This window comes from Sprattus sprattus (genome assembly GCF_963457725.1).
Source record: "Sprattus sprattus genome assembly, chromosome: 16".
Lineage (NCBI taxonomy): Eukaryota > Metazoa > Chordata > Actinopteri > Clupeiformes > Clupeidae > Sprattus > Sprattus sprattus.
The window spans coordinates 16,623,584-16,636,034 of record NC_137914.1 but is presented as its reverse complement, the minus strand read 5'-3'; the positions used below and the strand labels follow the sequence as shown (position 1 = coordinate 16,636,034).

Genomic DNA, 12,451 nt, shown 5'->3' with positions numbered 1-12,451 from the left:
TAAAATCATTATAAAAAGATCTGAAGATTAAATTATATTGGCATTTGCAAAATTATGTAATACATTTACATTACAATGAAGAAATTAAAATAATGCATTTTGCTGGCTGGGGTTTATGAGCACTCCACCTGGGAAATATAGTGTTGGAGGTGGACTGCCTCAATTCTGCTAGACTTGGCCCTGTGGAGCAGAGGGCTCCGTACAGATCGTCTCAGACAAGTGTGCTTCCTGGATGTCCACATACCACATCCTCTGTCTCAGGGACGGTTACTGCTGTGCTGTTACTGTAAGCACTTGATGCTTATTGTAAGGTGCTGAGCAAACAAGCTCTATTACGGGTCGAGGGAGTGGCAGGATATTTCAATCAACCTCCATTCTCATTAAGACGGATGGATAGTAGCCCTAGTGCACATAGCTATAGGTAGGGATGAGAACCGATAAGATTTTAACGATTCCGGTTCCTTATCGATTCCTGCTTATCGAACCGATTCCTTATCGATTCTCTTAACGATTCTTATAATTTGGTAAGGGGCGAAAAAAGAGCACAAACGGGTTTTTTACATTAATGTTCTTTTATATACATTTCTAGAATGTTTACATACACATTTAAATAAAACTTACATAACTTAAATAAAATGTGTTCTGTTTAATATAAACGTTCATACAAATAACAATGCGCCTTCCTTACAGAAGACGTACTAACTGCAGCCTGTAACGATGACAGACTAGCAGCCTCTAAACCCGTCTGATTTAGAACGTCATCATCAGCTTAATTGGATGGAAATAGAGATTATTTATAGAGCGAACGCTGGTTTGCACAATGAAAAAAATGGCACTAACAAAATCGCTGAATTTTCTGATCTGACATACAGCCCTTGTTATTGAGGTAGCTAAAGGACTGTATATTTTCTTGTAGGTTGCTTGGTTGTATTGCAAATAGCGAACTATTATTCTAAACGCTTCTAATAGCAATGTAGAGTCCACTACAAACACAATAACGTACTGAAACATAATTACTTGTATCATGTACAAACTAGGCACTCAGTATTTTAACACTTAGCTATTGCTGCCACTGAATTGGCTACGAGAAATGTATCCATATCGAACTGTCAAACTGAGGGAGCTGCACGCGTTGCTTGCTTATTAACGGAGTCTTTTGTACAGCCTAACCCTACCCTAGGACCAACAGAGGGGAGGCAAGCACTGCCCCTGCCTCTAGCCAACGGTTGAAAGATTATACAGTTATGCTAGCCTAGTTATGTAAGTTATAATATATGACAATGTCCAACATCGCCCATTCTGTTAAGCAATTCAATGCTAAGTTTAGTTATGGTTAACACGAAAACGCAAACGTTTGCTGATAACATACGAGTAACACCGTTATGACTTATGATAAAACATTTTGAGGAGTTTACCTTGGCAAGTAAGGGATGAAGCGCCGACGTTTGAGCTGCTGCTGGCATCGAAAACATGACATTCTTGTAATGTTATACCATGTGTGCTCAAGTGCTTATTCATGGTAGATGTACTTCCTCCCTTTGAGGAAATACATTTTTTACAGAGGTTACAAGTGACCGTGTTCGCATCCGTTCGGGTGAAATAAAGCCACACTTTAGATCGCTTCTGTCGAGTTGCCATTTCTGCTGCGTTCTGACTTTATTGTAAGAGTTCGCGCATGCGCAAACGGCACAGAGACCCGTTAACAGACCCGGTTATGAATTTGGCTAACGATTCCAAAGATTCGGCTCATTGGGAACCGGTTCTAAACAAGACCCGGTTCTCGGTTCCCATCCCTAGCTATAGGAGCCCCCCCCTGGAACTAATTTGACTTTTTTTTCAACCGAACAATCTGCTGTGTTTTGCGGTAACAGAATGCAGTCTTTTTTTTGTCAACTTGTGCAACTCTATTGATAAAACCATCTTTGAAACTGTATAAAGTACTGTGGTATCTGATGGTGCATGCTTCCTTGTTTTTGTCACCCTGGGCAGGTCTAACAGATGAAGAGGTGGAAGTGGCCATCCAGCGCTCAGGCTGCACGGAGGAGCCGCTGGCCCTGGTCCCCTCCCCCCTGGGGCCCCCCCACGTCCTGCACCCCTCCCAGCTGGTCCCCATACCACACAGTGAGTGCCCTTCTGCTCAACTCTACTTGCACCCCAGCGCCTTCACCTCCCCCGGTGATTTACTGTGACTGTGGGGAGAGACCAAAGAAGCGCTCCTCCACCAAAGTGCCCCTAATGCGTTAGAACAGGTCATTTTTGCCAGCACCATGAATGGAAGTATGCAATTGCGCACATTTAGTTTAGCCCAGAACAGACTAAACAGACTAACCCTGGTTATAATTCACCACTTCAGTCTCCTCCGCAGTCTCTCGATTCATCGCCATATTTACAGTAAATGCATACAGTAACTCTCTCCCTGCCAGTTTCTAAAGCAGGGGTTATTGTAACACAGAGCCCTAGCGCTGTGGCCTGTAATTAATTCCTGGCTGACTCTATGACAATGTGGGCCATGTGATATCCTGACTACTCCATCACACCGATCTGCTTCAATCCCCTCTCCCACCCCCCCTCTCTCACTCTCGAGGCCACACAGAGAAGGGCCTGGCCGACCAGTATCTTTATTACCACGCCAGGTTATGAGCCGCCGGGCCGGCACTGCCGCCTGATTTACCAATGCAGAATGAAGTCCGCATAATGCTTAACCCGTATGACAATGATTCCAGATGTATTCCACCCTCATTTATTACTGCACCGTCCTTGACTCCCCAGCATCTCATGTTTTGTAATGAAAGTGATGTTGATGGGATGGCCATGTAGTTAGGCTCCAGCCCGACTATAGTGGGGGGTTTTATATCAAAACGGCTATAAGAGAAGTGCATAATGAGGTGAGTGCAGCGATTCTTGTACGGGGGTCACGCTGAAAAGAGGGGGCCACCTCTCTTTGATGTCCTTGTTACGGGGACGATGCACAGGGACCCGCATCCATCTCTGTCGGAGTAATGGATACTCTGATCTCTATTTTCAACCCGCGGAAGGACAGTAAGGCCTCTTCTGAACCCAATAAATTTGAGAGGAGATTGGAAAATCGGGGGGAATGGACTGCCCAGCCTCACACCTTAAGTGACCAAATAAAAAGCGGCCCCCGAGAGTGGGCGAGATGGAGAGGGGTTGGTGGGGGTGGTGGGGGAAATGGGAGTTGGACTGGGATGAGCTTGGCTAGGCTGGGCCGGGCTGGCCTCCTGGTGTACTGGGTAACGGCCATCCTCTTCAAGGACCCGGACACCTCCCCCCCCAACTGTGCTTTCCTCCCAAGGCCACTCCAGTAGCAGCAGCAGCAGCAGCAGTAGCAGCTTGTCAACCACCCCAAAGGATCTGGAAACATTGGCACCTCTTAGCTGTAAACTTGCATTACACCTTAAAGCCGATCATCGTCTTAAACCCTCTTTAGGTCCTGTAGCTTATCCTGGCTTCAAGAAGGTGTTATTTCCTTGAAGTCTGTTTACTTCCCAGCTTGGTGTATGTTTAAGTAATAAAATGGCAGCAAAGCCCGCGGTAAAATTGAGGCCTGAATCGATGGAATGTCCTGTGATAGTCCTCAACCTCCGCATGCCAGAGCTCATCCTGTATTGAACATACCGTTCCAGAGCAGCTTGAAACGTTCAGTAAACGCTCTTGTTTACCGTCTGGTCTGAAATGACAGAATCTGATGAGGAACTTGGCGTTGGAGTATTTGGGATTTCATTCCTGAATGTGCCGTGGATGTGCAAATGCCCCAAGGCAAGGAACATCACCTGGCCTCACCTTGAAAGTACAGAGAAGGGAATAACTTCAGAATTTTATTTGCGTGTCAAATCGCATGAGTGTCTTCAAAAATGTAATCAGCTGCTAAATCGACCGTGGTGACTTGTTTTCCTCAAAGCGCAAAGAACCGATTTGCCTCAATGAAAGAAAATGGAAAAAAAAAGCCTAGTCTAGAAACACAATTATTACCTACACCAGGGATGTTATGTTTTCAGTGCTGTCTGCTTGTCAGCAGGATTAGGCAAAAACCACTGACCTGATTTCCATGAAACTTAGTGGAATGGTGTAGCATGGGCCAAGGAAGAACCCATTAAGTTTGGGAGCGGATCTGAATCATTGGGCAGATCCTCAAATTATATTTCACTTTTGTTAACATTGTGAGATGGGGCATTTGGCCTTGGTGGTGGTCTGTGCTCTCCGAGTGCTCTTCTACTTTTAAAAAGTGTATCTAGCCTGAAGAGCTTTGGCATACCATACATATGCTTGCCTAATTTCTCACTAGTTGCTAAGTAATGCATATTGCATTACAGATCTGTGTGAAATCTTCAGTTAGTAAGGTTTTATAGTCTGGACAAAAATGTCGGTAAACAACAGCTTATTTTCTAACAAGTGTTCACGCAGTGTGAATGATGCTAATCAAGCTAGAAGGCTGTCAACACAAGTGTGTTTTAGCACACTTAATTAGTTTTTCTCAACATCATTTCTGGTTTCCTGGTAGTACCCTGTTCAGGTGCAAGGTATGCACAGGTGTTAGGGCCTGCTTTGTATCTCGTGTGAGTCCAGTCAGACTGGCTTGTCTGTTAAGCAAATGTCTGCTGTCACTTTGTGCCCAGGGAGTTGCTTACTTTTTTTTATATTGAAGGCAGGTTTGGTTCTTTTCTCTTTTTTTCTTTCTTTTTCTTTCTCTCTTTGTCTCTCTCTCTCTCTCTTTCTCTGGTTTTGATAGGTAAACCTTGTGTAGAGAATGAGGGTGAGTGCAGAGGGGATGTGAGAGGGTTTTGATGTGGTTTGCATTTCCTAGCAAGTACTACGCTGTTAGTGACTGTGCTAAAGTGGAGACGATCCTCATGACTATAAACTTCTCTAACTGAACTTTCATTAACACCTGCTTCTGACATCTCTAGTAAACGAGAACAAGAAAAGAGAATACAAAAATTAAATGAAATGGGAGTTTTTTTTTTTTTTGCAGGGGATTTCCACGGCCATGACTAAACTCATGTTGACTCAAACACACGCAACCTCCTCACATAACGTACAGCAGGTGCAGATGAGGCTAAAGCCTTATGCAGTACCTCACGCAGGCATTCCTTTCTTTGGTCTGCAAACTGCTTTTTGTTTCTGAATGCAAAACCTGTCATGATTCATCTAACATCCATTGCAATTATTTCAACTGAACGGTTTTGACAGTTTTGAACAGAAACCTTTTTTTTGTTTTGAAAACCTACCGCAAACTAAATCCTCTTGACATTGTCGGAGGGAGGTTACGGTCTTGCTCGGTGTGGTATAAAGCCTTCTCTATATTATCGTGAGTTAAATAAATGTAGCATTTATCATTTACACCCAACCCCCTTGCCCCCCCCCCCCTTCCAGAATCTTGTCTAGCTGGCAGCGGTTTTAATAACTGGTGAAAGTTTGACAACTTGCTTGAGTTCTTGTCATGTTTAAGAAGGTATAATATGAGGCGTAGTGCTCATCTGTTGTTGTTTGTGTCCGTGTCCTCCTACAGGTGCTCCAGGCTACAGATGGAGAGACTACGGGGCCCTGGCCATCATCATGGCTGGCATGGCCTTTGGCTTCCATCACCTGTACCGGGTAGGTCAACACCCCCCCTCCCATCAATGTCTCCTGGGTCTACGCAAGAGATTGTAACACGGGAACAGGCGTGTCAGTTTTAGCAGCTGTGCTCAGTAGCCTGTTGAGCGCGTGCTTTACACCACACAGTTTAGTAGTATGCTGTCTTTGTCCCCCTTGAGGAAAGTTATGTTTTCATTGTTGTTGTGTCTGCTTGTATGTGTCTCCAAGGTTAGAGTAGAGAGTCGGCAGTTTTGCCCAAATTTACAGTGAAGATCAACCCGTCTCTGGTAGCTAAGGCTAGTCTGGTGTGCGTCATGAACATGACCTCATCCCAACGTAACTCCCTTTTCTCAACAAACCCCTAACCCCTAACTCCTTACTTTTTTTTCTGCCTCACCCCACCCCCTTAAAAAAAAAAAAAAACAAGAAGAAAGGAAGAGTTTCCGTCAGAGCCCTGGCACGTGTCCCTTTGATGTATGAATGTAGGATGTATTTCTGCTGGCCTGTGTGTTTGTCAGGCCCGGAGGCAGTGGCGAGCAGGCCTGAGCGGGTGTGCAGTGCGTTGGGCCCGTGCGCGCTCGGGCCTGCTTTCCCACTGACACTAATCCTACTGCGACCGCAGAGTGGCATGTGGAGTCGATTAGTGTGTTTTATAGGTGGCTCAGAGTTGAGCGTATTAACTATCCGCAACTCCCCTATCCTCAGACGACCAAACGTTTGTGGCTGTGTGTACACGTGTGTGTGTGTGCGCATGTGTGTGAGTTTGAGACTGTCGCTGGATAACAGCACTCCCATGACGTCATGAGCAGTGGAGCAGGCTCCTGGCGCTTTATGTGGCATTGCGGGCGTGCAGGCAGGCTTGGCGTCATGCTGCGGGTGAGTGCCTGCTAGAACCGCCGCTCGGCCCACTTCAGTCGCTGTAGCCCCCAGCCTGCTGTCGCTGCCTTGGCCTGTAAAGGCATCGTGGCAGCCTGCCCTGGCCAGGCAAGAGTTAGGCTGGAGCTGGGCAGAGGCAGGGGCAGGAACACCAGAGCGCAGAGACCAGTGCTGGGCTCGGCTGTCACTGAGACGGGATGGGGGGGAAATCTGACACCATGTGTTTTAACAATGATTGTTTACACACAAAAAAAGAAACAATCAAACCTAGAGAGCCATTTTGGGCCTTTTTTTGTATATTCTCTCTAAGAGCCAATTTTAAAGCAATTTTTGGCTTCTATCAATTTTGCATTCCTTCCTTATCTCTCATATTTTATATCTCATCTTCGTATACTCATCACCAACCCACCCATCCATCCATCCACTCACTCACTCTCTCACTCTCTCACTCACTCACTCACTCACTCTCTCACTCACTCTCTCTCTCTCTCTCTCTCTCTCTCTCTCTCTCTCCCCTTTTCTCTATCTCGCACTGTCTTTCACACCCTGTCTGTCTATCATCCTCCATCCCGGTCCCGTCCCCCTGAGCCCTCTGTGGTGTGGTCGGCACATGCCCGTGGAGGTATGGGAGGTGGGATTCCCCGGCGTGAACCCACTGGCTGCTGTCATGTCACCAGAGTGGCACCAGTCGTGCCATATGCCCTGCTCGCCCCCCTCTTGCGCCCGCATATTTTATTTATGCTATAGGGAGGCCGTTCACCAGCGCGCTCACAGCAGCAAACTTATTAATTATGACAGTGTTGACACTTATTTAATCTTTTTCAACTTAAAAGTGTTTATTACTTCTCCCGGTGTTAACAACGCTGGCTTGGCTGTGAAAAAGCTGCCCAAGCCAACTGGTCCAATGAGAGACTGCTTCCCGCTGGGTTGTTTGTTCATACCACGGGTCTGTCTGCCACAGTGTCTCCACGTTTTGAGTGTTGTCATGGCTGTTATAACAGACAAAATCAAACGACAGCCAAAGGTAAGGTCGAAGTCACAACAAAATGTTAGCGAGTGTGCCGTGATTTTAGGAAAAGGTGAAAAGGGCATCTGACGCAAACCGAGGAAGCTGCAAAACTAGCTGATGGGCGGCTCATTAAGTACGACTCGCATTGGTTTTTGCCCTGTCCCTTGTGCCACAAAAACAAACAAACAAAAAAACAGACACTTGCCTACTTGGTTGTCTGTGTTTTCTTGACAGACACTATTTAAGTGGTGGGCGATTTTTAAGGAGCAGAAGGGTGGAAGTGGCTGCCAACCTGGCTGCTCAGACTGCATGTATGAAAGCGTTGTTGCTCAAGGCTTTGCTCTGACAAGCAATTGTCTGCAGAAGGTGACATGTTCTAATGGATGCTCCAGGCTGTGGGCAGAAAGGCCTAATGAAGTTGAACCCAGAGTCACGCCCCATTGCTTCATTCTTGGCCTGGATGTCAGCTATTGAGTCAAATTGTGCTGAATGAAGTGAGAAAACCACGAGACTTGCCACCAAGACCTGAGATGAAGAGGCGGAGTAGGGGGAGGAGGAGGAAGAGGAGGAAGAAAAGGGAGAGAAGGGAAGGAGGAGAAGAGAAAGACATACAGACATGCACTTCAGAATCTTTTCGGCAGCTTTATGATATTCGACAGCAGTTCTATAACAGACGGTACACACTACAAACATCTCTGCTATTCAGAGCAGGGGCGACTCATCCATAAGGGTGATTGGGGCGACGCACTGCCTATGGGAAAAGGAAAAAATAAATAAATAAATAAATCCTGATGTATAAATGCAATATCCTTGTAAATCGCTTTGGATTAAAGCGTCTGCTAAACGACTAAATGTAAATGTCATATTTTTTTCTGTCTGATTCTACCACTAGACCATCTGATATGCCTTTGAATATCATTGTCCAATCAGGTAACAGCCAGGCAGTCAAGGCAAAAGTCGTGCTTCAAATGGCCCCGACCCTTTGGGGCGATTTTGGGCGATTTTTTTGTTTTGTTTTTCACCAAACAGAGCTCTCAATGCATTCTCTATGGCTTCAGGGAGGGCTCGCCCCTCCATGTCGTGTCATAAGTAATGGACGTAAAAGCCTATGGTAAAAGCCAATAAGGACGTTACAAAGTTTCGACAGAGGCATGTCAAGATGGCACCTGTTCAGTACAACAACTCCATCCGCTCTTTGACAGAAACTTCTTTTTAGTCAGCGTACTAATGGAGATACATTGACCAAAAAAACAATTAGGACTTCCTAGACCAAATGTATCCATTCAACAGGTTTCTACAAAGGGAGGGAAATTGGAACGAAAGAAAATCGCGGTCGTGAATTGGCTAACGCGGTCAGTATTTCTATAAACCACTGTCACTTTTCATAGGTTTCACAGTGTGAACTAACTATGAATTATTTTTAATGTGATGACTTATTTGGCTTTTGTAAGCCAGTACTTTCAAGATCAGTCAATAAATATTGTTGGTTTTGACTTTTGTTTCCCCCCTTCTTTATGTTGTTACTGGACATATCAAGTGTCCTGTTCAGCTATGTTACATCATACAACATTTGAGACATGTGGATAATGAAAAAGTCGGATCATTTAATTTGGAGCCACATCATGTTTGCTTACTTGTGTCGGCTAACTTAATGTACCTCCTGAATGGGTCGCCTTAATCATTATCAAAAAATGTTCAGGAGCCGCCACTGATTCAGAGTATACGATGCATGTCAGCACAATTGGGGTGGATCCCGCAAGTTGTATTACTGGTGACATGTGGTGACAGACAGACACCGACAGACAGACACCGACAGACAGACACCGACAGACAGACACCGACAGACAGACACCGACAGACAGACACAGACAGACAGACACAGACAGACAGACAGACACAGACAGACAGACACAGACAGACAGACACAGACAGACAGACAGACACAGACAGACACAGACAGACAGACAGACAGACACAGACAGACAGACACCGACAGACAGACACCGACAGACAGACACCGACAGACAGACACCGACAGACAGACACAGACAGACAGACACAGACAGACACAGACAGACACAGACAGACACAGACAGACACAGACAGACAGACACAGACAGACACAGACAGACAGACAGACAGACAGACAGACAGACAGACACAGACAGACAGACACAGACAGACAGACAGACAGACAGACAGACAGACAGACACAGACAGACAGACACAGACAGACAGACACAGACAGACAGACACAGACAGACAGACACAGACAGACAGACACAGACAGACAGACACAGACAGACAGACACAGACAGACAGACACACAGACAGACACAGACAGACAGACACACACAGACAGACACAGACAGACACAGACAGACAGACACAGACAGACAGACACAGACAGACACCGTCTCGCATTAACCATTCAGGCATGTCAAATCATTGACCAATATTCTATCTGTCAGATTTTGTGTCTTAAATCTGAAAGGGATCTAAGACAATTCAACACTGAAGCCAAACTATGGCGGTTTCTCCTTCTGTCATATTTTTTCCAGTTGTCCGTTCCCCATCCGTCGCTGATATTGCACAGAATAAAAACATTATGTAGACGTAATACGTTTTTTTCGTGAGCCACATATCTTGTGGAAAGCTCTCCTTGATTTGCTTTGCTTTGTTTTTTTAACCACTGGGGTGAGTTAGTTCCAAATATGCCACCCGCCTCCCCAAAACCCTTGTCCCTAATATATCAGTCCTGTGTGTTGGCGGTGGACAACCGGTCACTCACTTGTTGGGCTTAACCCCTTTGTCCCTTTTCTCAGACGTTTCAGAGATGACTACCAATGCCCTCCTCCTCCTCCTCCTTTCCTCCTTCCACCCCTCTCCGAGCTCCCCCCCCACTCTGCTTTCTGTGGGGAATTGTAATGGTGTGTCATGTCTTTAATTGCAGAAGTACATCCTTCCCCTCATTATGGGCAGCCGCGAGGACAAGAAGCAGCTGCAGCGCATGGAGGCCAGCATGGCGGAGATGAGTGGCACGCTGACACAGACAGGTGAAGATTAATATCTTCATCACTTTTCCTCCCTCCTTAACATTTTCCTTCATTTATCTGTCGCCAAAATCTGCTCACATTTTACAAATGACGCCGCTGTCATTTTGCTTTAATTTGAAATTGGTTGTTTACTGTCAGCTCAGCCTCAATTAATTACGTTTCGCTGAAAAGCTCTTAACCTCAGAATATTAATGAGGGCGAGAGAAATGACAGCATTTCTTTTTTTTATTTCATATACCACCCCCACACCCCCTAAACTCCATGGCGAGAAAGTTCATTTTAATTTCTGGTGTGGAAGTGTGTGTGTGTGTGTGTGTGTGTGTGTGTGTGTGTGTGTGTGTGTGTGTGCGCGTGTGTGCTTGTACTTGTGTATGTTGGACATGTTTGTGTGTGTGCGCGCTCTTAGTGGGCACACATATGTGTGTGTTTGTGCAAGAGGGGCTGGGATTGTGGTGGTGATTAAGTATGTGTGGTGACAGGTGCGTCTTCTGTAGACGGACAGGTGAGGAATTTCAGCCCGCCTGACTGTGAGGGACGTACACCTCCTCTGCCACCACCGCCCCCCTGCCACCCCTAGCACCCCTCCCCCCCGGCCCCCTCTGCTCCCCCCGCCTTGTAATTAAACAAGCCGGGAAGCATGAAAGCTGAACGCGGGACATTTCTCACCCAAAGAAACTTTGTCTCGTTAGTGCTGCAGCGGAGGACAGAAGCACTGCTGTGTCTCCCCCCCCCCCCCCCCCCCCACCCCCCCCACCCCCCCACCCCTTGTGGAGTATGCCTTGTGCCACAGCCAAGAGGGCTATCAACACGCCACTTGGCTAAGCCTCCCCTTCAGTTTGTGACTCACAGAGAGATTACTGCAATACGAATTGAAATATTCAAAGTGTTGCTTTTGTGTTTCCTATTTATTCATGTTTATAACTGTAATCCCATATTGTCAACGACTCCATAGAATATGGAATACGGTATCTATATTGAAATCAAGGAAAGCCCTTGTGTTTTGTCTACAGTTGGCCACATTTTGTGAATGCAAAGGCAATTGTTGACACATAAGACTGGCGAACAGAGGAAACAAACCCTATGATTTATCCAGGCTGTGTGTATATCGTTGTCCGTCATGCTCTCTCTGGTGGGCTCACAACACAGCCATTGTTTTACGAGGCCCTGGGTTGCAAAATAAGCAAATCGAATGCACAATTAAGTTGGCAAAGGACATTGCCAGTTGCCAGCATAGTCATCCATTGGGCCGTGTTTTAATACACCTTTAAATCATCATTCAGTGAGGGGTTGTGGGGGGGATGAGTTTTCAGACTAGCTGAAGATAAAGTGGCATTTCAGTACCTTCAGTATTTGAATCTAATCTCACAAGTCTATTGTGCGATGCCTTTAGAGAGGGTATTTGTGTGTGTGTGTGTGTGTGTGTGTGTGTGTGTGTGTGTGTGTGTGTGTGTCATGGCGTGCAAGGCTCGGTGTGGCTTCCACTATCTGATTAACAAATGAGACACTGAGTCATAGCATTGTTATGTTTTGTGTTCCACATATGCAAAAAATTAGAGATTTCCTCTGTGAACATGGTTCTCTCTTTCTCTCTTTATTACCTTTTGAAGAGTGTGACCTCGGGCATTGTTTATTGTCTCACGCGACTCTTTGTCCAATTCTCTTGGCCTTTCCCCCCCACCTCTCACACTCGCCCAGAGGACAAAAAAAAAAACCCTGTCACTCCCCTGCGAGAATTTCCTTGCGGAAAAGCCTACCTTGCCTGAGTCGGTCCGTCACGCCGCTGATATAATTTGCTGTGGCTGCAGTAGCCAAGGCTGCTATTGTAGTTAATGACTGTTTCAGTTAGCAGTTGGGAGAGGGTTGCAATTACAGTGAGAGCCCCCCACACCCCCTCCTCTCCTCGGCTCGGCTCTCC

At 46.1% G+C, this 12,451-nt stretch overlaps 1 protein-coding gene across 2 annotated transcripts in view; it reads left to right on the top strand.

The window, feature by feature from the left end:
• Positions 1-12,451, top strand: part of pex14 (peroxisomal biogenesis factor 14) — a 58,695-nt gene that overhangs the window by 33,646 nt on the left and 12,598 nt on the right. For both annotated transcript variants that reach the window (XM_080853716.1, XM_080853715.1), the window contains exons 4-6: positions 1,990-2,121; positions 5,528-5,613; positions 10,434-10,536. In XM_080853716.1, coding sequence (XP_080709842.1) covers positions 1,990-2,121; positions 5,528-5,613; positions 10,434-10,536 — 321 coding nt within the window. The remainder of the gene's footprint in view (positions 1-1,989; positions 2,122-5,527; positions 5,614-10,433; positions 10,537-12,451) is intronic.